The sequence below is a fragment of the Embiotoca jacksoni genome, unplaced genomic scaffold (genome assembly GCF_022577435.1).
Source record: "Embiotoca jacksoni isolate LCO1_2020_lvr unplaced genomic scaffold, fEmbJac1.0.p SCAF_17, whole genome shotgun sequence".
Lineage (NCBI taxonomy): Eukaryota > Metazoa > Chordata > Actinopteri > Embiotocidae > Embiotoca > Embiotoca jacksoni.
In genome coordinates this window covers 7,378,381-7,404,261 of record NW_027185307.1, presented here as the reverse complement: position 1 = coordinate 7,404,261, position 25,881 = coordinate 7,378,381, and the positions used below count along the sequence as shown (strand labels likewise).

The following is a 25,881-nucleotide window of genomic DNA, read 5'->3' as shown; positions in this document are numbered from 1 at the left end:
TGAAAACAGACCAAAGACAACATATCAAATGTTGAAACTGAGAAATGTGATTGTTTTATGAAAAATATATGCTCATTTTAAATTTGATGCCAGCAAAACATCTAAAAAAAAAAGTTGGGACGGGGTCAACAAAGGACTAGAAAAGTTGTGTAAAGCTCAACAAAAACACCTGGTGGAACATCTCTACTAATTAGGTTAACTGGCAACAGGTCAGTGACATTGTTTCCCAGAGAGGCAGAGTCTCTCAGTGTGGGGAAATAGTGCAACAATTTTAAAAATAATGTTTCCCAACCTAAAAATAAAGAATTTGGGGATTTCATTATCTACGGTCCATAAAATCATTAACAGAATCAGAGAATCTGGAGAAATCTCTACGCAAGGGACAATGCTGAAAACCAATATTGGATGACTGTGATCTTTGAGCCCTCAGACGACAGAGCATCAAAAACAGACACAAATCTGCACTGGGAATCATTGTCTGGGCTCAGAAACTCTTCTTAAAAACATTGTGTATGAACTCATGGTAATTTTCCCATTAGCTGCAGACATACTTTGCTCAAAGCCACAGACGTCAACCTCACGGTGCTGCTAAGGGAAAAGTCAAGGAATCACAAAATTAAAAAAGAGTCATGAACATGCATTTGAAATCAACGGACTGATCTAACTTTGTAATCAGATAAGCATCACTACTCCACTTCAGGTTATCTCGCTGTACATTTTATCTTGCACTGACTTTCCTGATGAAAACTGAAATGTCATCTTGTTTTTGCGTCTTAACAAACATTTTGCCCTGAAATTAATTTGATCATTCCACCATCGTCGAAGTACTTGTAGTTGCTGAATAAAGTGGAACTGCCTGAAGTGAACTTGTCTACCCGTGTGTATCACCGATTTGGGGGTTTTTTGTATCAGAAACATCTGCAGCAGCTACCGCTCGTCTGATCATCCGTGCGCACTTGTTAAAGTGCCTGACTTCATCTAAACGGTTGGTGATATTTAGGGTGATAAAAGGTGAAAGATTAGAAGAAGTGTCAGGTATGGGAACGTAGAACGCTGAAGAACTGACAGGTTATAGTCCCTGCTGTGGTTTTACGGGGTCCAACGTTAGTCTGAGCTTCTCTGTCAGCTCTGTTGTGATGCTTCGTGTCCGTTTGTCTCATATTTCAACACACATGAGGATTTTCTGTTTCACTTGTGCATTTTCTTCACATAACTGTCATAAACACTCTTTTGGTAAATACTAGAAAAGACTAGTATGGGTGAAATGTAAGCTGATAATGTCTCGCCGACATCGAAAATCAAAATATCCTCCTGTACAGGCTGCTTCTTAACATGCAGTTTGCAAAACTCTACTTCCTCTTCACCCTTCCTGCTCCTGTGACAAGCAGGGACGAAACGTTTTGCTCTGGACTTCCTGTTTAGCCAGTAAGAGCTTCATATCAATTGTTTGGCTTAAACGGACTGAGACGAACAAAGAAAAATTTAAATTTTACTGTAGGTTTTAGGCAAATTTTTTTGCATGTGGTTAGTGAGGAGCCCCTGTGACATGAAAGTAGGGTCAAGTAAGGCTCATACTGGAGCTGCAACTATTTCATTATCGATTCATCTGTTGCTTTTATTCTAAATTAATTGCTTAACCTTTTGTTTTGGCTGGTAAAGTTTCCTAAAGCAGCCTAAAATTATTTATTTTGTCCCAACCAACAGTCTACAAACAAAATATACTCTATTTATTATCATGGTGGACAAAACGATCCAGAAAATATTCACATTTAAGAAGCTGAAATCAGAGAATTTAGGAATTATAAAAAAAAAAGAAAGAAAGAAAGACTCAATAAATTCATTAAAACAATGAATTGATTATCAGAATAGTTGGCAATTAATTCTCTGTCAATCAACTAATTGACTAAATGTTGCAGCTGCAGCCAATACTGTATAGATTGAGCCCTGGAGGCACTGGTGAACCCTTGATCTTATTCAAATGAAGATATTCTATCAAACTGGGTCAGTGTTTTTAAGTTATTGTCGAGGGATTTGTGTGTTTCTGGTCAACAGCTGCTGGCACTCCAGCATGAAGCTCCACAGAGTTGTGGAAGTCACTCTGGGGAACGGGTTAGAGAGCCCAGAATAGCACCAGGGTAGACGGAAGGACTCTTTCTATTTCACTATTATATGTATTTCATATATTTGTAAGAACACTGGAGGTGATTTTAGCTTCTAGAAAGTGTGCATTTTATGTTTGTTGATTAAATTTTTTTATTTGATCACAGACTGTTCTGTTTGTTCAACTAATTTTGCATCTTCTTTTTCATATTTTTCTTTATATAGTCATTTTGTTCACATACAAATTAAGAAAGTAAAGCTACAGTAGGTCTAAAATGGCATTATGTTAAAACTTTGTCAACCTTTCATACATCAGTTTCTCAAATTTGCTGTCTGTCTCACAATCCTGCACGAACTCAAAATGCAGGCACATTTCTTCAGTTGTTTGTATCAACAACACTGACGAGCTACAGTTCACAGTAGACGGATCATGTTGCCTGGCCTGCCCTCTAGTGGACACATCAGCAAACATGAATGCCCAATGACGTGGACACATTTTACATTCATAAAATCTCAAAAACACATTACTTCAGTGTATTATATTGTATATTTATTTTACAATTGTATGCCATCTTATCAGTTACACACAAAACAAAAAGCAGCTGTGTAATAATATACTTAAATCTCCCAGAAAGCAACAAAATATATATATATAAAAAAAATGTCTTCATGGAGTTGAAACGCAATTTGATTTGAGGGGCGAAACAGATGAGACATGTTACTGATGTTGAAAAAAAGTACTTTTTTTTTTACTTTAACTTTTTTAACTCAACTTAAATTTCATCACAGACAGTATGTTGATGAATGTTTGAATGAAATGTGAAAAAGCAGGTTTCCAATCGTGAATAACTTCAGTAAAAATATTAGGGTGTAATACTTGGAAGAGGAGGCTGAACTGACAGTCTCAACACTGCTGGTGTAGCTGCGTTTTCTTAAAAGGCAGATTCACTTTAATAAGCAATATGTTGTCTGGCAGGCGAGTTTCATAACTGCTTGGCTATCCGTCAGCTGCAACATGTCTCAGTCTGCCTCACTGAATAATAAGATGGACTGGACCGATGCCCAGTGAGACACAAAACACATGATCATGTTAGATAGGATTCATATTTAAGATAACCATGGCAGCTTCTGCACCATAACATTATCAATTATAAAATAAGACTTAAAAAATAATCAGCATCACTCTCCACAAGTGCATTTTTTTCAGTTTACAAAATGTGTCCTCTGCCTTCGCAGCAAGGGGAAAAAAATAAAACGCACATCAAAAGCATGTAGGTCACCATTTGAGATATACATTGTAAAAAAAAAAAGAAGCAATTTTAAAAAAAAGTTACAGTTTGGGAGATGTCATGGCACATATTTCAGGTTGCACGGCGTCAAACACAAAGGAAGCAGGAAGCAGGTTTGTTTTTAGAAATGTACTGCAAACAAATGAGGGAATGGGTCCATTTGCTTCCCCTTCACTCAGATTTATTCATTTCCAGCTGGAGTCTGCTACAAGCGAGACCCCGTCTTCATCTTACAGATAAAACTGGTTCTAAAACGACTGAATGGAGGAGAGAGTTCGGCCTGTCCCTGCGACACGGTATAAATATGAGATCACAGCTGGTTACAGAGAGAAGGGCCGGTGGCTCTCAGTTCAGCAGCTCCAGGTAGGTGATCGGCACTTTGCCCTTCTGGTTGCCTCGCTCACCCATCAGCCAGTCCGAGTCCATGCCGGAGACGCTGCTGACTGTGATCACCTGCACAGACAAGAAGCATTGATCAGAAATACAGATTTTATTATCTTCAATAATCAAGGTTCATTTTTTTCCACATTCCATTTTGTTGTGACGAGAAATAACTGACAAAACTTTATGCAGCGTTTATCAACTTTACTGACTGTTTTCCACTTCCGTAGCTGCACATCCTGTTATTATCAAAAACACTTCAGGCCAAACAATTAAAACAAATTTAAATGCAACAGCAGACTGGAAAGTTTTTCTGAATGTTAGTAGCTGAGCGAATGAGGTAATGCCGGTTCATTATTAATCAACCACAAGCTTATAATAGTCAGTTTGGAGGTTTTCCAGGAAAGGCAGTGGCTTAAGCTGCCGTAAAGGAACTGCTGCATGTGGTTTAAACTGCACACACAAAGCAGAGGACAATTTCAGTTTGGATTCACGCGTCTGAATCTTGTAAATTCTTATATTAAACAAAAGTGGAAAACAAATTACAATAAAAAGCAATAAATAGGGAAAAAAAACTAGAGACAGTCGACTGTTGGGAAATATGTAAATATTACAATGTTAATGTTCTGTAAATTGTATATATACACACACACACATATTTATACATGTACTTCCTATTTATAGATTTTTTTTTTTTTTTTTAAATCATTCATTGACTATAATAGAACAATTCAGATTTCGTGCTGACCTCATCGGCCAGCAGGGAAAGCTCACTGCTGCTCGCAGCGTCGTAGTCGTAAAGCACTCTGGCTTTGCGGCTTCCATTGGAGCTGCGCAATTCATTGAATCCGCCCGATGCCGTCGAGCTGCCGTGGCCGGCGGACACGCTGGGCAGCGAGGCCGACACCGGTATGGTGGGCACCGAGATGCTGGCACCGCCCGACACCGACGACTGGTTGTTGTTGGTGAATGATGAGGGGAAGCTGGTGGGAGGGAGAGGAGATGGTAAGAACTGCAGCGCCACCAGTGAAATGATTGGCCGAGTGTTCTCCAGGTAGAAAGATGCACTTTGTTATTTCATTTGGAGTGTTATCTCTCCCTTTAAAGACAAAGTTGACTTCTCTGTGAGCTAATTTAACTTTGTCAGCATTAATCATTCATTCTCTTTCAACTGGAAGGTGAAAACTTTTTGCAACCCTACATGAAGCTGTAATTTTATAACACAACGTCAATACTTTGGTTCACAGGAAGAGGTTCTAAAAGTGAGAAAGTTGCCCATTTCAGAGGGAAACAAGAAAAATAACAGGCAAGAACTGCAATGCCATGATGTTCCTTACAGTAGGAGTGCATTAAAACGTGTACTTGTGAAATGAGTCATAACATAATGCAGGTTCTGTTTGGAAAACACTGATGAGTGCTGCTCTTTCTCCACAGCTGCTTCTGAAAAGATCTGTGACATTAAAACCCGCCAGCTCATGTATTGTAAAACCAGAGTAAGAAATGTTAGTGCTGTGGAGCTATTCTTGACAAAAGAAATGAAAGTCAACTGTGCTGTTTCACCTGCCGAGCTGCTTCTGGAGATCCACCATGTACTGGTAACACTGTGCGTAGTACGTAGTCTGGGCCTCCACGAAGTCGTTCAAGCAGCGTAGGTGGTGTGCCTGGTGATACACGAGGAGAGACGGCAGCATGGCAACTCAGATACACGTAAAGAAGTGGAAATCATATTGCCAAAACGCAGCGGCATAATCATCGTAGTTGATGAAACTCGGTTGATGTTGTTTCCTGAGGTCGGTGGTGGCGGGAGACGTACGTGGGTGCTGCTCACGCCTTCCAGCAGCAGTCGGGTGATCTCGGCCTGCCGGTCGAACTCGCTCTGGGTCATCCTCAGCTCCTGCTCTGCCTGAGAAACAAACCAGATGAGATTCAGAGAACAACCTCACCGTGTTCATTTTTAGGATATAAACAAGCAAAATCAGGTTTCACGTTGTACATGGTTTAAAAACAGGGTGAATAAATGCGTGTTTGTGTCTAAAGCTTCTTTTCAGTTTAGACAAAACACTTCATACTTTCCATGTTTGTGATGGTTTGGCTTGAAAATGATCAATTTAAACTGAAAATCAACATTCACCACGAGTTGTTTTCAGTCATTTACATGAGAATGTGATGGCTGAGTCTCTATCTGTGCATTTAACATGATATGGAGTCAGATGTGATCAAAAACAAAACAAAACAGCCAGATATAAGACGACCTACATTACGGATTTGAAAGGAGGGACGTGGAATGAAAAACAGGGAAAAGGACACGAATCAAAATGCCATGTTTCTGTTCGGGGGGAGGGGAGGGAGGGTTTCCTTTTCCTCAAACTGAGCCAGATGATTCAATATGAGACCTGCTGGAATAATGGCTTGTTGAAACTTGCTAAAAAAAAAAGTCCAATAAACATGTGGACAATGGCCTCGCTGTCCTGCACACTCCCCAGCTGACATTAGAGGCCGACGGAGCCGTGGAGGACGAGGAGCCTCCGCCGTGTTCTCGCAGCATTTATCTACAGGGATTTGAAGTTTTCCGCGAGGTACGGTGCTATGGTGTCATGGAGGAGATATAGAAAGAGATAGACAGCAGCTGTTGACACCAGAGGGTTTAGTTCGTGTGTGTGTGTGTGTGTGTGTGTGTGTGTTCAAATCAAAGATGGCTCCAACATTCCACTCACCTCTGTCACTTCCTCTGCTCACATCTGCTGCTTTGCGTTTTGAAAACAGTGACATAGTAGTTAGAGCTCCAGCTGCTGCGCAGCCACAACCAACACAAGACACCCGAACACTCTGTGTGTTTGTGTGAAAGCGAGACAGCGGCCTGCTCTGACAAAACTACACTCTGGAAAGGGTGGCAGAGGACATAACATATTTCGTGTCCCTCAGCCACTTCAGACTCCCTGCGATTTGTGTAAGACGACCTCTTCATTCAAGCAAAGACCGGAGGAGAGCCGGTGTTAACCAGCAGAACGTACTCCTCACAGCTGATATCCCCTGGATGACCTGCTGTCTTGGAAAAGTTTAACTGAAAGACTTCGAATATGAACAGGGAAATAATAGTTTGTCACATGGAGGTGGACATCAAATCCACCGGGTGAGAGCCAGATCGGTTCTTCATGCACTTGTGAAACATTTGTGCACAAAAGCCTCCAACTTACTCGACAGGCTCTAAAGACCGTGGTCATAATATCTTCGTGGAGACACTGCTCAGTGTTTGACTTTCCATCCCAGCTCTGACGTTGTTATACTGCTTCTGTCTCGTAGAATATCAGCAGCTCAGTAGAGTACGTGCGTCATCTATTTTCTTGCTGGCATCATGTTCTAGTGTTGATGTAGGCGTGTGTGTGTGTGTGTGTGTGTGTGTGTGTGTGTGTGTGTGTGTGTGTGTGTGTGTGTGTGCGCGTGTGATTTTTCCGAAAGTATTTCGTCGTGAACGAGCCAAGTCTCAGCTCAGATGGTATAAACTGAGGTCATTACAGATATCATTTCCAGGCTTTGTTAACTAGAACCATCTCAACTGAGAGTCATGTCACTTTAAACAAAGTCAGACTCTGAAGGCCATTTAAGTGCCAGTTCAAATGACAAACTATTGGTTTTGGATGTAGATTTAGTATAAGACAGCATTACTCACTAGAAAAACTGATTCCAACATATACCATCATTTTCTAAGACACTTCTTCAATGAAATGCGACAACTGAATTTGACTCATTGATAGACTCAAAACCCACATTAACCAAAACCAGATCCTAATTATCACACAAATGTGGCGCAGGGAGAATTCTCCTTAAACACATCAGCACACGTCACAGTTGTAATAGTACATTTTTTTTGGTTGCCAAATGAAGAGCTCTGATCTAAACCGTCTGTCTGAAAAACACCAGCGCAGAACAGAAGATAAATTAAGAAGAGGAGGACATTATAGTCTGAAAACAACTGTGCACACAAAAGGGAAGTCTAAACTTCCCATTGCTGCTCATGTGACTACATGCAAGTCACAGGAGATAAAATGGTGAGCCTCCCGTTGCGTAACTTAGTGTGTCAGTCATGACTGGAGTGACTTCAGACAGATGGACAGGAGGAAACGCCCTGATAGCCGTTTCTTCCCCTGAAAGGAAGTTGGCCAATATATTTAGAGAAAGAAGAATTCACAAGAGCTGTTGATTAATCAGCACTGGGAAAAAACCCAAACACGTCCTGATGCAAAGATGACAGAGGAGCATTTAAATGGTTGTGTGTGTGCTTTGTTTAGTGCGTGTGTGTGCGTGTGCTCACCGCAGCTCGAGCGTCGGCCATCCTGGCTTTCTTTAGCCTGGTTTTGGCTGCGTCGAGGTCCAGGCGTTTCACCTGCAGCAGCTTCCTCTCTTTCTGGACACAAATCACAGCACAACAAAACCCTGAGAGAGAGAACTGTCAGCTTCGAGCACCAAGTGATGTCAGACGAGGCTTGTGGTTTGTATTTGCTTTTGCCGGGTTGTTTATAGTAGACTGAGGGGTGCAACATGTGATTAAAAGGTCTTTTGTTGCACATCATAATTGAGGCAGGTTTTGTCCAGGACATCTGTGTCCACATATTATGCAAGAACACTACAAACCAGATGAAACCAGCAGTTGTCCGTAGTTTAGCTCAATAGATTTTTCATTTCATGAATATTTTCTGGACCTATGAAATCTTCTTCATGCTTTTTCTAAACTGATCCCTGATTTTTGATCCTTCCTAAATTTGTGCAGGTGTTTCTACATGTGACAATAAAAGAATGAAATGCTTTAACACTATTATTTAAACTGCATTGAGAATATTGTACAAAGTAAATTGTGTACATGATATTACTACGCCTCCCTTTCTGCCTGCCGTGGCTCATGTGGCCTCTTCCTGCATGAGCCTGCGGTCAGGGAGGGTCGTTATGGTAACGTGGTGGCACCTGTGCAGGCCTCTACCAGCGCTACAAACACCAGCCTTGTTTCATGGCGTCTCTCTCCTCGGCTCCACATCTCCTGGTTTGGTTCGGTGGGCTTTTTTCCTTCCCTCCTCAACACCAACGTACACATTTCTCACCCATCCATGCGTGACACTCACCACTGATGCTACTAATCCTCACACTGCATCTGTCTTTTAGATTTAACTTTGTTGATTTCACAATAAACCTGAACATTGGCCTTTCAACCTGTCTTGTCTCCACTCCTCTTTGTCACAAGCGTCGACTCGGTTTGTGACAAGCGGGGGCTCGTCTGGGATTTGAACCCGGGACCTCCGGCACCCGAAGCGAGGATCATACTCCTCGAGTACGAGTGTCGCGCAGGGATGGGTGAGAAATGTGTACGCTGGTGTTGAGGATGGAAGGAAAAAGTCAACCAAACCCAACCAGGAGACAATGAAACAAGGCTGGTGTTTGTAGCACTGGTACAGGACTGCACAGGTGCCACCACGTTACCATAACGACCCTCCCTGACTGCAGGAAGAGGCCACTTGAGCCACGGCAGGCAGAAAGGGAGGCGTCGTAACAGTGAATGTTGTCTCTTCTAAATGATGAACAGTGATCGAGGCGATACTCGTCGACACTCTGCTGCCTCTAATGTTGTGAATCAGTTCCAGATAAAAGGTCAAAGTCCCGTCAAACTGATTCAAGACTTGCAGCCAGCAGTCCAACTCACCAGGATGGTTTTGAAGTCACCCTCTAGAAAGTTTCTGAAAGGTGTGAGGAAGTTGATGGCTGAACTCTGGATGAACTCCCGCTCTGCCCCGCCGATCTGCTTCTCCGTCTCACCGCATTTTATCAGAGCATTACCTGTCATGGTCAGCAGCAGAAAAACTAAGGTTCAATCCCAATACAACCGCGGACAGGAAACTACAATGCAGCAAGGCCTGAATTCTTCCATGTTGAGGACACGGAGACCTGGAATTAACGAAAAGCCATCTGAGGAACTGACAAAGGCTGACAATGGCAGAGGATGGTACTGATGTTTAAAATCGTAACGGAAGATTATTGTTTAGAATAAGCCTTTAAAAGTCTTTACAGGGCAGAATACTGGAATGCAAAACAACCATTTAGTGCCAGGTTGCCTGACGACAAAACCTTAACAACTAGGAGATTCAACCTTTTTGTTTGTAGTATAACCTGGGGAACATATTCAGGGAGGATTGTTGTTTATCAACCAGCCACCCGACTTCTTTTTCATCATACTGAACCTTTTTCAAATGTAAATCAGCAAAATAAACTCAAAAGGAAAACTGGTATGAGCCGGTGCCCCCAGTATTTCAGCGTGGCACTCACCGTATGCGGTTCCAGGACCAAATTCACCTCCTGACTCAATCATGGACTGGCCCAGCAACTCGTGGTTGTTCATACGTGTGGGGACTTTTTTCTCCAGTTTCTCGTACAAAAATTCCTCCAGTCGGACATCTGCGGATTGCAACGAGAAAACTCAATTACAAAGTCATAAGACTACAGTGAGGGAGCCAAACGGACTGTCAGTCCCAGTAAGCTCCAAACAGCCCGACTTAAATGTTTCAACCCAAATAGCAGCTTTTATAATGACAACCATGAAGAGGCAAAGTCAAGAATTTCTCTGCAGAAACCGATTTGTTTCATGTTACGATGCCACGTGAAAGAAGAATAACTGTCACGGTCATCTTATCTGCGGTGTTTAATGTGAACACAGACAAAGTAGAACAAATCCAGTTTACCACCAAGTCTAAGACTGTTAAACAAGACTGCAGCCACCAGATGGTCTGTCTGTGTTTGTTGTGCCTGTGCTGTGGTTGTGTTACAGCGATGTGGCATCATGGTGTGAACTGAGGAGGATACGCAGCTGAGCTTACAGACTTCACAGACACCCGACCTGCTGATGTGTGTCGGACACCATCTCAAAGACGGGAAGTGTTTTTCATTGTGACCTTCGCTGGTGAACACGCACATCTCCTGAATTCAGGCTTATTCTGATTCACTTAGCTGCTCTGTGACAGCAGCACACATAAATGCTTTGAAACCAGTACACTGACTGAATAGTCTGATATGTTTACATATTGATTAGAAACCATTTATTGGATTTATGGATGGATTCGATGTTACTATTATTATTTTTTTTCTTTTCTTTTGTACATATACAAGATTAATTTATACTTTCTCGATTGTTACTCCCATTGTCATCCTTATTAACAACACTGTCATTATTAAGGCGGCTATCACTAATGTTATTATTATGGTGGTTTATTTCTCTATCGCTCTCCAAAACACATACAATCATTCACATAAACACACACAAAAACACTACATCAATTTCCAGTAACTTTACAGTCATGATCATATAATGATTTACGTATTTGTTTATTTATTTACTTTTTTTGTGCGTGTTTGTCGTTTGTTTGTGCACGATCACATTCTGCACGTCTCCCTGTCTGTCCGTCCGTCCTTGCGTACTGCACTTACGTCTTTGCTGTGAATAAAATTATTTTACCGTCCGTTTTGTTTTAGAAAAATAAATGCTTCGGCCACCTTGTTTTTGAGACTTCCACAAACCTTTGAGTTGAATTGAATTATAATAAAGCTTTCAACTTCCACAACTAGTCAAATCGACTAATAATAAAGATATAGTCGATTTCTATTGGGCTGCTTAAAAGTAAAGCAACTAAGGCTGGATTACTATTATGTTGACTGCTGGTTATGTTATCATTTACAAATCAAAATCAAAAATCTAGTGATGAGGAAGGTCACTGGCATTGTCCCTGCAGGGGAGGTGGACGTGGAGGTGGAGGTGGACATGTAGGGGTGTAACTGCTGTGTCCTGCCTGGAAGAGGGTGGAGATGCGCTGTCAGTCCTGCTACACGTTCATTACAGACTCAAAAGTGTGGTCTTACTGGGGTTGGGTTGTAGTAGGACTTCTGTCTGCTTCATAATCCTCTCCGTCCACTGCTTGGTGTTCTCAGCTCGGACCAGGAGGTTCTCCAGGTGGGCATCCAACTCTGTCTTCTCGGCCTGGCCAAATTTCTCTTCTGTAAACTGACAGAGAAAAAAAAAAAAGAAAAAAAAAAGTGTGTTTATAGTGTGCATATCGTGTATTCCTTGCAAACTGTCGGACAAGAATATAGAGAGAGCACAGACATGAACAAATGCCAAACAAAGTGAGGAACCTGGGCGGACGAGTTCACTAAATCAAGGTTTCCGCTCTTCGGGCAGCTGTAATGGTTCCTGAGGCCTGGATTGATGCTTATGACGAACAACTACAACGACGTCGACCGTAACAGAGACTGGCGTCTCGCAGGTACACATTTAAATCCGCTTCAGAGTGCAACAACACCTGCTTTTGAGGGATATGGGAGTTATTCTTCGGTGCAACACGAGAACAGCCACGTTATTGTCAGCTGTTTAGCGAGCGAGCTAACGCTACCCGACTGGTTAATAAAAGCTAGAGGCTAGCGTTTGTTAGCAGCACATTTTTTTTTTTTTTTTTTTTTTTTTTTTCTCCACGAACTAGACTTTTAAACTTACTTGCACCGCGCGGCTCAGGAAAGTCCCGGCGTCTGCGGCCAACCGCTTCACGTTAAAGTCCATGGCACGGCGGTGGGAATAGACACTTAATACTGGCTTGTCTCACTCAATCTGCCATCTCTTCACAAAATGTCATTGAAGCAACTTTTCGTCGGAGTTCCACCCAGCTGTTGATCCGGACAAAGAGTCGATATTGACAAGATGGTTCCCGCACAGCTGCGAGGACGTCTCCGGGCATGCGCAATACGGCAACGGACGACAACGATCGGAAAGTTGACGGAACGCGGTGGAGGATTTTTCTCTTGCTTCGCATGATTCGCTTTGCGTCGAGTAATATTTTGTTGCGTTCACGTTGGGCGGAAATATCGAAATCACACAGAAGTTAAAGCGGTTTTTAAGAAAGGGTGAAAACAAAAATGTTTTACGACAACAGCGTTAGATGTGTAACCTTCGTGGGCGTAGAAAAGGTAAGATAATTGGCGTATATGCTGTGACAACTTGTTTTCTCTAAAGTTTATGACACTGGCATTATAAAAACAAAAACAAAAAACAGCAAAAAAAGGATCAATTTGAAATTTCATGAACTCATTCTACCTTTAAGTGGACATTTCTATATACAATTAAACCAAAATTGTCTTCAATTCAAAAGTACACAGTGAAGGCACCATGTGTACCTTTTTTGCATTTCTAATTACTATCTGCCCTGAACTATTGAACTGACTCCGTTTGCTTGTCACCTCTCACACACTTTACCATTGATTTCCTCCTGTATTATTGACAACTACTGTTTGAATGCAGTGAACTTTTTCAAGCAGTGGTCTAGACCTACAAAATCCAAATATTGATCCAACACCCTATCAGGCATTTTACAATATCCTCCCCTCCCAAAACCAGACATTGTTGCATACCATCTTGAATCTTACCCTGACCACCATAAACACATGACAAAGTTTTCATTTTAGTATCCATTACTTCTATGTGGGTGGGTTAGGTGGGTGGAGGCTCATCTGTCCACATAAATTCTGTATTTATTTATGTGCAGCAGTCATGGTTGAACTCAATAGTTTGTAATTCTAGTGAAGTACTCTTTATTGTGCACCGTAAGTAAGACTGTAATGGGAAGGAGGGAGATTCTTTGGGTGATTTGCTCAAGCACACATAGAAAACTATGGTGCTGTTTGTGACAGATTTACACTTTCCTTTAATAACTGTGTACGTGGCTGTATACCTCCTTGAGGGTACCATCCTCTAATCAGTATTTTGCAATCCTCTTCTACTTTGAGAAAAAGTCTTGAGGAAGTAGTATCTGGCAGATTTTGTAAAAACAAAAACACTCTTCATGTCTGGATGTAATTATGCCAGACGGAGGCCTGCTACCTGCTGTGTGGGAGGAAGTCAGGCAGAGACAGAAATCAAATGACTTCCCCGCTTCCAACGCACCCTCAGCAAAACCTTTCCGCTCAACTAAGCCATGGCTCAGATTTGTCTTCTTCCTACGTTACATTAGGTTACACAACTGAAACTGTAGGTTTTTTTTTTTCCTATCACACATCACACAGTTTACATAAAGCTATTGACTTACAGTGTTAACCGTGAACAGTTTTGGAGTTTAAATATTGACCCACTGCCTTGTTTCTCATATTTCTCCAACAGTAGCCTACACTCTGCATTTTTTTATAACCACACTATGTCAAAGATATTAGGGCTTTGGCGATGGTTTATGCTTGGCTAACACCCAGAGCTGTTGGGGCGGGTGCTTTAAACATGCGAATATGGAAGTCAGCACTTTTAGGAAGGCAGAACAGCTCCTTTGAGGGAGTGAAAAGTTGCAGTGTGGTTGTTCCAGTAGTAAATCTGTGTATCTGCTCTTTCACTTCACAATGACAGGGAGGTACTCAAAGGAATAAGAAGACACAAACCTGCTGAAACTTTGACATCGGTAAAATGACTTCAGGAAATCCCAGCTGTCCTTTTTGGAGCAAAGAAAATAACAGACTAATACAGACATGTTGGTATCATAAAAGTTTTCTTTTATTTTAGAGTAAGTTGCAAACTTTCACTTTCTTACATGATGAAGCTTTGTCAATCATAGGGATTCAAGTTTCATTCAGCACAAGACTTTTGAATGCTACTGTCATGGATCGTTGTGTCAAAGCACATCTGTAGAAATCTGAGAAAGTCTTTCAAAACAGCTCTGAAATGCAATTAGCCACACTCCATAAATACTTGATGGTTGACGAAACGGTTGTTTTCAGGGCAGAGTTAAAGCTGAGCTACAATTGCTCACTTTTCTTGACCACATTTTCGACGAGCTCCAACAACAGAGGGTATCTGAGCGTCCTCTTCCTCCAAGACTCGGGGATTCCCTGGAGACCGGTCTGAAAACACATCAAGACGACAGCTGAAGGCATCGAAGACACACAAACAAAGATTTCAGAACATCTGACTGTCATCAAAGGAGTTCCACAAATATAGCAGACAAAATGCAAAAGGATATATTTCTATGTGCTGCTCCCTGATACAGATATGTTTCAGGTCAAGTCCTGCAGTAAGTAAAGGGTTGGTTCACACTTTGGCCTTAAGTTTGACAGCAGTAAACACATCAAATGTATATTCTCCCAGCAGGACTGTATGTTACGGCTACATTGGCCTGGTGTGGGTGATATCCCACTTCCTGATGTGCAAGTGTTAGTATTAGTGCATTACCATCTGGTAAACAACCCAGCAGTGGAGCGTATTTCCTCACATTTAAGTGCTGTCACAGCTGCTTGAGGCTCAGTATTAATGTCTTCTCCTGTTTTTGATGACTGATCATTTCATCAGTGAAGATTTTGTGTTCAAATAAAGCCTGCAGCAAGCTAGGGTAACCGTGGTATCTACCTAGCGAAGGTCTCACGCAAAATCAAAACAGCTTCCGTAAAAACACACTTACAATCAATGTGGAATGTAAAGTTTTTCATCCTCCTATTGATTTGATGAGTGACTAATTGTTGTCTTATACAGTGGAGGAAATGATTATATAATAATAATAATAATAATAATAATAATAATAATAATAATAATAATAATAATGAATGATTCAGAGAAGGCTTGGGAGAAGGTGATGTGGTCAGATGAGACCAAAATCGAGTTCTTTGGCATCAACTCGACTCGCCGTGTTTGGAAGAAGAAAAATGCTGACTATAACCCCAAGAACACCGTCACCACCGTCAAGCATGGAGGTGGAAACATTATGCTTTGGGGGTGTTTCTCTGCTAAGGGGACAGGACGACTTCACCGCATCGAGGGGAGGATGGACGGAGCCATGTACCGTGAAATCTTGGGCAACAACCTCCTTCCCTCAGCCAGGACACTCAAAGTGGGTCGTGGACGGGTCTTCCAGCACGACAATGACCCAAAACATACGGCAACAAAGGAGCGGCTCAAGAAGAAGCACATTAAGGTCATGGAGTGGCCGAGCCGGTCTCCGGACCTTAATCCCATAGAAAATCTGTGGAGGGAGCTGAAGCTTCGAGTTGCCTCGAAACCTTAAGGATTTGGAGAGGATCTCCAAAGAGAAAAGTCGACCAAAATCCCTTCTGAGATGTATGCAAACCTGGTGACTAACTACAAGAAACGTCTGACCTCTGTCCTTGCCAACAACGGTTTCTCCACCAAGTACTGAGTCATGTTTTGCTAGGGGATCAAATACTTATTTCCCACAATCAAATGCAAATCAATTTATAACTTTTATATGATGTGATTTTCTGGATTTTGTTTTTGTTTTTGATATTCTGTCTCACTGTTATAAACCCACCATTACAATTATAGACTGTTCATTTCTTTGTCAGTGGGCAAACTTACAAAATCGGTAAAGGATCAAATCATTATTTCCTTCACTGTAAGTCTGACAGCTGCATTCCTGCAGTACCTGTGCCCCAAAACAGGCTCCGATGAAGGCGGCTCGGCTGGCGGTGCATCCCCCGCGGCGCATGGTGTCCCTGACTGCTTCATCCAGCTGGTTCAGTGTCAGGACTTCATGCAGCGCTCCCTGGAACGCACCGGGCAAAGCTGGACGGACACAAAGCCAGATTCAGCACGACAACAGCATTTGTAACAGCATTACAACATTTGTTAACGTAAAAGGAATCCAACTCTGTTCTTATACTGCCAGAAGATTCTTTAATCTGTTTGACTTTTTAAAATATTAATAATAATAATAATGAAATAACAGTCGGGGTTTGAACAGATCTGCTAAACAGAACTCTCCACATCTACATTAAAAGTATAAGTATTTTAACTTGTAAAACCTGAAACAGTCAACTAAGCAGGAAGAGGAAGGAGGAGGGGGACCATTAGTCAGGAGATCAAAGGCTGGAGGACCTATAACGGATATACTGACAGGAAGAGTACGCAGCTAATGCCAAGTCGACAGACCTGAGTCCTGCTGTTACCTACTGGCTTACCTCATGTGTTTGTGAACACAGCAGGTATGAGCTGTTGGGATGCTTTGGCCAGGTTTTCCTTCACCTGGTGGATTTGTGCTTCAGCAGAGACAGGAAGAGAGATAAAACATATTGTTTAAGCACTGGAGCCCATTTGGCTATGACTGTACACTGACCGTACACACATTATGCACTTTTTACATCTTTGTTGTAACTTTTTATTCTGATTGTGGAAAAGACAAATCTGACACTTTCTTTAAAGATTATCTCATTCTGTGTGATTTTGTTCCAGTTTTGACCACATGTCCCAAAAGGCCTGTTGGTTTCTGGGTTCTGGTTTGCCTATCCATCCCTGTGGTTGTTTAAAAGAAGGATAATAGCAAACTAAGAAGCAAATTCAAATAGTTTCTGCTTTATAGTGCAAATTTAAACCTTAAAGAGAGACAGCATTTTATTTGCACTAAACCCATCCTCCATTATAGCACTGTGCAGGCTTCTAGGAGCTGTAGCCTTTCTCTTTTGGTCGCTCACAGAAATTAAACTTCCAGTCAAAAAGACACCAAGACGCCACTCCCCCAGTTCTTCCCGTCTTTACTGTCTACATCACACTGTCCTACCAAATGATGGCAAAACTGCTCAAAAACATTATATAAAAAATATATTTACAATCTCAAAGATCTCTGTTGTGTTCTCTTTGGCGGCACATGTGGCGATAAGCAGTAATTACAGCTGGGGATCCAAACAGGTAGGTAGGTAGGTAGGTATTTACTTTATTAATCCCTGAGGGGAAATTTTTTTCGCTACAGCAGCATACATACAGAAGCAATAAGACAATAATAGAAACAATAGAATAAAATAATAGAATATAATAATAGAATAATAGAAAAGCAATAAAATTAAATAGCAGTAAATAGCAGTAAAAAATATAAATATAAAATGTACAGTATATACAGTACATTATATATCTATATATATTATATACAACAAACCAAGAAACACAGTCAACATATATATATATATATATGTATATACAGTATATACAGTACAGTATATATCTATATATATAATATACAAACAAACCAAGAAACACAGTCAACAGTGTTATTGTACTGTGATGGATTTTGTCAGAGGTGAGTTATTGTACAGTCTTATTGCAGTGGGCAGGAATGATCTCCTGTATCTGTCCTTGTGACAGCGGAGCTAGAGGAGTCTTTTAGAGAAAGTGCTCCGCTGTCCCTGCAGCAGGTGGTGGAGAGGGTGGACAGGATTATCCAATATGGATAATAGTTTGTTCAGCGTCCTCCTCTCCACCACCTTTTCCAGGCTGTCCAGTTTGTAGCCGATGATGGAGCCGGCCTTCTTAACCAGTTTGTTAAGTCTGTTGGTGTCTCCGGCTCCAACGCTGCTCCCCCAGCAGACCACAGTGAAGTACAGTGCACTGGCCACAACAGACTGGTAGAACATCTCCAACATCTCACTGCACACATTGAAGGATCGAAGTTTCCTCAAGAAAAAGAGTCGACTCATCACCTTCTTGTAGACAGCGTTGATGTTGGTCTTCCAGTTCATTCTGTTGTCGATGGACACACCGAGGTACTTGTACTCCTCAACCATGTCCACCTCCTCTCCCAGAATTCTCAGCGGTTGTGGAGCCGTCGTCTTCCTCCTGAAGTCGACCACCATCTCTCTGGTCTTGGCCACGTTCAGGAGCAGGTGATTTCTACCCGCCCACTCCACAAAGTCCTCCACTACTGCCCTGTACTCGTCCTCCTGTCCATCCCTTATACACCCGACCACTGCAGAGTCATCAGAGAACTTCTGCAGATGGCAGGACTCTGAGTTGTACTGGAAGTCAGTGGTGTATAAGGTGAACAGAAAGGGAGACAGAACAGTTCCCTGAGGAGCTCCAATACCACTGACCACCGTATCAGACAGCACACTGCCCAGACGGACAAACTGTGGTCTGCCTGTCAGGTAGTCAGTGATCCAGGAGACGGTGGACGCGTCCACCCCCACCACCCGCAGCTTCTCACTCAGCAGCAGTGGTTGGATGGTGTTGAATGCACTGGAGAAATCAAAGAAAGTGATTCTCACAGATTCACCGGTTCCATCCAGGTGAGACTGAGCTCGTTGCAGCAGGTAGATGATGGCGTCGTCCACTCCCACACGAGGCTGGTACGCAAATTGCAGAGGGTCCAGAGAAGATTTCGCCAGCGGCCTGAGGTGGGCCAAGACCAGCCTCTCCAGCACCTTCATCACATGAGATGTGAGGGCAACCGGTCGGTAGTCGTTGAGGCCAGATGGAGTCGTCTTCTTGGGGACAGGAACCAGACAGGACGTCTTCCACAGCACCGGGACCTCCTCCTGCTTCAGGCTCAGGTTGAAGAGGTGTTGTAGGACCTCAGCCAGCTGGACGGCGCAGGTCTTCAGGACCACGGGGCTGACGCCATCAGGTCCTGCAGCCTTGCGCTGGTGGATTCTCTCCAGCTGTCTCCTAACCTGGCCAGTTGTCACAGAGAGGGGGGTGAGGGGTGTGTGTGTGTGTGTGTGGGGGGGGGGGGGGGGTTGAGGTGTCGATGGAGGAAGAGCCCTTTGAGATTGAGGGCTCTATGCAGTTCACCAGGGGGCGCAGAGGGGGAGGGGGGGAGGTAGCAGAGGTGTTTGGGAGGTGTGAGGTGTGGAGGAGACAGATGAGGGTGGTGAACTAAACCTGTTGAAGAAACAGTTTAGTTCATTGTTCCTCTCCAGGTTCCCCCTGGTTGTTCCTCTCCAGGTTCCCCCTGGTTGTTCCTCTCCAGGTTCCCCCTGGTTGTCTCTCTCTCCCCTTGAACCCAGTAAAGTCCTTCATCCCAGTCCACACCTCCCTCACGTTGTTCTGCTGGAGTTTGGCCTCCAGCTTCCTCCTGTAGGAGTCCTTGCACTCCCTGAGCTTCTCCTTCAGGTGGCGCTGCACTCTCCTGAGCTCGTCCCTGTCCCCAGACCTGAAAGCTGCTTTCTTCTTATTAAGAAGCACCTTCAGGTCACTGGTGATCCAGGGTTTATTGTTGGGGAAGCAGTGTACAGTCCGGGATGGTACGGTGGTGTGTTCACAGAATTTGATGTATTCTGTGATACAGTCCGTCATGCTGTTGATGTCCTCCCATGTGGTCCACACAGCACATCCCAGTCCGTGGACTCAAAGCAGTCCTGCAGGGCTTCTTTAGCCTCCTGTGTCCACCTCCTCACAGTCCTGGTGGTCACAGGCTGCCTCTGTACCAGAGGAACATACTTGGGAGTCAGCAGGACCAGGTTATGATCTGATCTACCAAGGGGGGGAAGGGCAGTAGTACTGTATGCACCATGGCATTAGCATACAGTAGGTCCAGAGTTTTATTGTCCCGGGTGGGGCAGTTCACATACTGGTGCAAAGTTGGCAGTACTTTATCCAGACTGGTTAAAGTCTCCCGTAACTGCCAAAAATGCACCGGGATGCTTAGTCTGCAGTTTAGCCACAGTGGAGTAGATGGTGTCCACTGCTGCCTCTACGTCAGCTGATGGAGGAACGTACACAGCGATAACAATGGCGGACGTGAACTCCCTCAGTAAATAATAAGGACGCATCCCCACGACTAGAAGTTCAATGTCCGGGATACAGAAACGTTCCTTCACACACACACGTGGTCGGGATTACACCACCTCTCGTTCACATAGACTGCAATCCCTCCACCTTTCTTCTTGCCGCTCCGAACAACGTCTCCGTCCGCCCGAACAGTCCTGAAGCCGGGTACGGCCGCGCTGTGGTCCGGGAGATGTGAGTGCAGCCACGTCTCGGTGAAACACATGATGCTGCCCTCCCGGTACTCTCTCTGGGTCTTTACCAGCGCCGAGCTCGTCCGTCTTGTTAACCAACGACCTCACGTTCCCCATTAAGATCTCCGGTACCGATGGTTTATATTTCCTCCTTTCCGCCTTCAGCTGAGCTCCAGCTCTGCAACCCCGACGTCTTCTCCAAAGTTCATCGGGGATCTCAGGCCTCGCTCCGGGCAGCAGCAGTAGAGGTCTACTCAGCGATCAGCTGATCACGAGAGTAAACAATAACAGAGCCCCCAGCCAGAAACGTGGAAAATTACGGTCCATTACGGACCGTTAACTTAACACACGAGAGAAAGAAAAAAACAACTCCGACGAGAGAAGAAAGGCTTAAAAAATACTAATAATACTAATAACAAGGGGAGGGGAGCTGCTGCAACAGGCTGCCGCTAGCGCGGCGCCATCTTGCTCAAAACGAGCATCACCTGTGTAACATTAATTATTTTTCTTTTGATATGCACTTGTTTTTGACGTTGCATCATCTGCAGTCGTTGAGCTTTTTTTTTTTTTTTCATTTATAACGTTTTACTCACAACACCAACAGACACCCAATAAAAAGTGTTGCTTCACACACAATTAAGTTGAAGAGTGAGCATTTTGAGAGAGAGAGGGGAGATATTGAGAGGCCCCACAGAATATTTTGTCATTTGATGGCTATCAATAACTCTTAATATTAATGACTGTATTAGTAGCTACATAGGATAAGCTAATCACGTGGATCCCTTTTAAAGTGATTCCAGACAGCAAAATACAAGATCCACCTATGTAAAACAGTGTGGGCATATTTCTGATACAATCAAACCAATTCCAAGCAGATATAAGTTGCTCATAGTAGGTCCATGTCCATATTTGTTAAAGGTGAAAGCGGTGAAAGCAGTGAAACAGTATCCAGACAGGCATCTTTTTGTGGGCCATAGAAAATAAAAAATTGGCCGTGTTTGGTCCGCGAGCCAGAGTTTGAATAGCTCTGCTTTAAAGTCTTACCGATCACAGCCCCGTCCAGCTCCTGAGGGTTCTGTCTCTTGGGGTCATTAAGCTGAGCCAGAACTGCATCCAGAGCGTTGGGATCTGGACCATTCAGAATGAAATGCTCCAGGACCCTGATGTCACACACATACAAAGTCAGACAGACAGACAGACAGACAGACAGACAGAGCTCCAGGACTCCCCTCCCTGTGATGATATTTTTTCTTACCTCGCTGCAGCCAGAGTCACAGCCACACACATGTCATTATTCTGAGTGACCCGCTGGGCTTTCTCCACTTTCTCCAGCATCTCAGGTCGCCCAGCGAACATGGCCACCACTGGAGCCATCTTAGTGACCCCGTCCATCTGACAGTCCACATCACAGCCTCAAACACACACACACACACACACACACACACACAAAGATTACAATCCGAAAATCATATGCCGTGGGAAGATCTTTGTGCACTTGTGATCGGTGACATTTACCGGTTTCTTCTTTGCCAGCGTCGACATTTCTCATGAAAGCCTTCAGGCTCCCATTCCTCCACGGGCCATCGATGGGGAGAATGGCTTTGGGATCTAACCAATGCAACAAACAGCTATTTCAGAGGGCAATAAGAAGAAAAGAAACATTTCCTTGGACTTTCTGTGGTAGCAGTCCAAGTTTCTGCAGGTGAAGCTCTTTTCTTGTTCAATCATGATGGCTATCACTGCCCATGATGACGCAGCTCGTCTTACATGACTGCAAGACATGAAGCCGGCTGCAGTTTACTGTACCCAAAGGTGCCCTGTGGTGTTGTGGTGATTTACTGCAGCGCTGTAGTTATATGACATCCTGGCTGTAAAGAGCTGGACACCAACCAAGAACAGGGAAGTCTGATTGTATGGAACATTTTCACGGAAAGGGAATTCCCCATACAAGAACATCATACACAGTGTGATCAGACAGTAACAGAAGCTGTCACGTCCTTTTAGACCTGCTGAGCTGGTTAATAACTCTTATGGAAATCACAATATTGACATGTTTGTTGAAAAAGTACCTCCTTTCTTCCTGTAAGGATCGTTGAGAGGCAGATCGTACACCGTTCCTGGTCCAAAGAACTTGTAGATGCGCTTGGTCACGTCCTCCACATCCACATCTGGCAAAACATGACACACTTTCTTAAAGTTTTCTCACTATTAAACACATTTGTATGGCATCTTTTAAACGCTACTCCCTTAAAGGAGTTTTGTGTTGTGTATTAAAGGAATAGTTCGGAGTTTATAAGAAATATTCTTACTCACATCCTTGTCAGAAGTTGATGAGTGGATTGATATCACACTCACTAAATATAAAGCTAGTGCCAGGTATCTTAGCTTAGCAGAAAGTCTAAGCAGAGAGACAAGCTACGAACTTTGAACTTTGAGGTAAAAATGTAAACCTACAAGCACCACTAAATCTCATGATTTAACACATCATGTCATTTAATCCGTGAAATTTGTATTTTATTTATGGATTATGTGCTGCACTATTGCTGTATTCCAAATGGCATACTTGTGTACTGGCGTTCACAATTTTGAGTGCAGAAGTGTATTCACATTGTCAAGTACAGAAACATGCAGTGCGCTGCAAGCAATCGGATCATGCACTCGAAATGGTCCGAAAAAAATCAGTGTAAAACGCTGGACACTTTCCATACTAAATGGTCACCATCATGGCCGTGTAGAGGAATTTTCAAATTAAGGCCTGTGAGGAAGCTGCAGCTGTTGCAGAACACCTTACCAAAGTGTTGTTGTTGTTGTTGTTTACCACCATACTGCTGCTGTACAGAAGAATCAGTGTATTTATTGAGTTTGTTAAGCAGAGAGCACACAAACACACTCATTTCTGCATTAATGTGGGCAGGAGATGTGTTGCTTGAGGTTATTTCCAGGCATTGCAAAACAGCAGTGTGCAGTTTGACAACACTACTCTGTCTACATTCAAGTGCCACACAAGTAAGAGTCTTAACATGTAGGAGCACAATTTGTCCGTGTACTAAGGTATGTCATTTGGAACAGAGCATATTTCTTGCTGGCTTCATGCTAAGCTAACCATCTCCTGGGTTTTGCTATATATCTAATATATAGACACAGTCCAAAATGTTTACTTATGTCAGTGAAAACAGAGTACGTATTCAATTTTGGGGAATTTTTGAAATCTTCAAGCATTCATGCTCCTTTAAATATAGAAAACAACCTAATTTATGGGAAATATTGTCTTCGTTTGTACACAGTAACAATATCATAACCCTGTATGACTACTGTCAATTAAACAGTGCTACTACAACACACTGGCAGGGTCTGAGAACATCGCTCTTGCGTATGACACATCGCTGCTGTCTGACTGAGTGAGTCTCAGTACCTCCGCACTGACTCAGTGACTCCAGCAGGACGTATGCCTGGTCTCCGTAGCATGTCTGCTCGCCCGTTGTCCTGCGGTAAAAAGGATTCGCTGACTGAGGCCGAAACTCTGGACAGGGCTCCAGATCAGAGAGGACTTCTTTCAGTCTGTCTGGGCTGTAGATCCAATGCATGGGCTGAGCTGTGTGGGTGGAGGGAATGAACACACACACACACACACACACACACACACACACACACACACACACACACACACACACACACACACACACACACACACACACACACACACACACACACACACACACACATGCAAAAGAGGGGGAAAATAGTGGAGCTATTTGAATAGGAGTAACTTTTGAATCCTTCCCTTTAGTATGCATCATTATCTGGTGTGACATGTGGTTGTGAAACAAAATGTGTATCTTGGCGAGCATATGTTTACCAGTACAGCTGTTACAGCTTTCATAACATAATGAGTGAAGTCAACAGGGCCACGGCACCACCCATGTGCTTTATCAGCATGTGCAGATGCTCGCTCATGGGTCATTTCACTAATAACGCATCTGCGCAACACTTAAGAAATCAACACTGAAAAGCCATATTATACTGAGCTTCCAATACATTTAATCACAACTCGTGGGAAATATAAAAAAAAATGTTAAAAGTAACCACGTATACAACATGAAACCTGAATGCCTGAGAGCATCAAAACAGGCAACAAGCCGACAAGTTATTGGGATGAGAGCTGAAGGATGAAGATTTGTTTTCCAATATGAAAACTCCTGTTGCTAATGAAGTCAGTTCCCGTATCTGTATCACACACAGTTTATCTTACCTGCTGCATCTGACACTGCTGCCCCGATAACGGCCCCGATGGCTCTGTCTGCCACACTCGAAGCCATCTGCTTTCATTACAGACCCAAAATATAAAAAAATAAATGTTATCGGGGTTTCAAACAATATTAAAACATAACCTTTAAAAAGACTGAAAGGTTTGCCTGTGATTTTCATTAAAGAAATAGAAATGTAGCTCACTGTTGTTGTTGGAAATGTTTTATGAAGCCAGAAACTAAAATACTTTTACATGTTGAGTTTTAACTTCATATGTTTTACTGATGAATGCGACATGTAGAATATCCAGATGCATAAGTGCTTTCTTTTGGTGAAATCCTTATTATGAATGCAAGCTTGTCTTCATATAGTTTCCTACAATTTATTATGATAGAAAAGAGAAGTTCCCATGAAACCCATACAACACAGTATGAACTCTATTTGATTGCACAACATCTGGAAAAAAGATTATTGTTATTCTTATGTATTCAGTACTGTATAACCATACACAGAGCGCCCTTTGTGATTGTATTGTATTATTTTGTAATGTGCTCAGAATATTAATGTGCATGTTTTGTCATTTGATAGCCTAAAACGTCTTGGAACACATGTTAAAGAAGTACAAAATTATATTTTATATTAATGAGAAATACAGACTTTATCCTTACCTTAAACCCTTGTCTTCACCCTTTAGCTTACCACTTGAAAGTGTTGTTGTCTCATGGTCAGTTTTCTGAGCTCAGTGATAAGCACCCACCAATCACAGCGCAGTGCAGGGGGCTGATGGGAATGTCAGTAGTTTTGCAGATATTTTGTCAGAGAACAAAAATATTAGACAAACGGAAATTTTGTGTCACTTGTGCTATTAATTCGACCAAAGTCAAGGATTGCCAAAGCTATTACAGTGCATCTGGAGGGGTGTAGTAATGCCAGTACAAATCCTACAATCCATCCAGTTGTGATGGAGCTATTTCTCTCTGAAACATAAATGTCAACCTTATGGTGGCCCCTCGAGGAAATGTCACAAGACCACCAAAATCATTAGGATACGCTGTCTGGTAATCATGAATTTGTGGGAATCTATCCAGCTGTCGTGGAACATAACTGTGGCCGCAATGAAAATATCTCTCTG

At 42.9% G+C, this 25,881-nt stretch overlaps 2 protein-coding genes across 3 annotated transcripts; both read right to left on the bottom strand.

The window, feature by feature from the left end:
- Positions 1-2,628: 2,628 nt before the first annotated feature.
- sh3glb1a (SH3-domain GRB2-like endophilin B1a) lies at positions 2,629-12,461 on the bottom strand. Its single transcript, XM_069151407.1, has 9 exons — positions 12,292-12,461; positions 11,661-11,802; positions 10,077-10,205; positions 9,457-9,590; positions 8,080-8,172; positions 5,584-5,673; positions 5,331-5,431; positions 4,519-4,753; positions 2,629-3,842 (listed from the first exon to the last, which is right to left on the bottom strand). The coding sequence occupies exons 1-9, from the start codon at positions 12,352-12,354 to the stop codon at positions 3,735-3,737; spliced, it is 1,095 nt and encodes a 364-aa protein (XP_069007508.1). The 5' UTR covers positions 12,355-12,461; the 3' UTR covers positions 2,629-3,734.
- Positions 12,462-14,298: 1,837 nt separating this feature from the next.
- Positions 14,299-25,508, bottom strand: LOC138199362 (crystallin J1B-like). 2 transcript variants are annotated; one of them, XM_069151405.1, is made up of 10 exons: positions 25,418-25,508; positions 24,754-24,820; positions 23,917-24,096; positions 22,574-22,672; positions 22,020-22,112; positions 21,760-21,916; positions 21,549-21,664; positions 16,737-16,814; positions 16,202-16,341; positions 14,299-14,669 (listed from the first exon to the last, which is right to left on the bottom strand). In XM_069151405.1, exons 2-10 carry the CDS (start codon positions 24,818-24,820, stop codon positions 14,565-14,567), a joined length of 1,035 nt encoding a protein of 344 aa, XP_069007506.1. In that variant the 5' UTR covers positions 25,418-25,508; the 3' UTR covers positions 14,299-14,564. The 2 variants fall into 2 exon arrangements, with proteins under 2 accessions (XP_069007506.1, XP_069007507.1); XM_069151406.1 differs by having other exon boundaries at positions 24,754-24,823; positions 25,418-25,454.
- Positions 25,509-25,881: the final 373 nt, after the last annotated feature.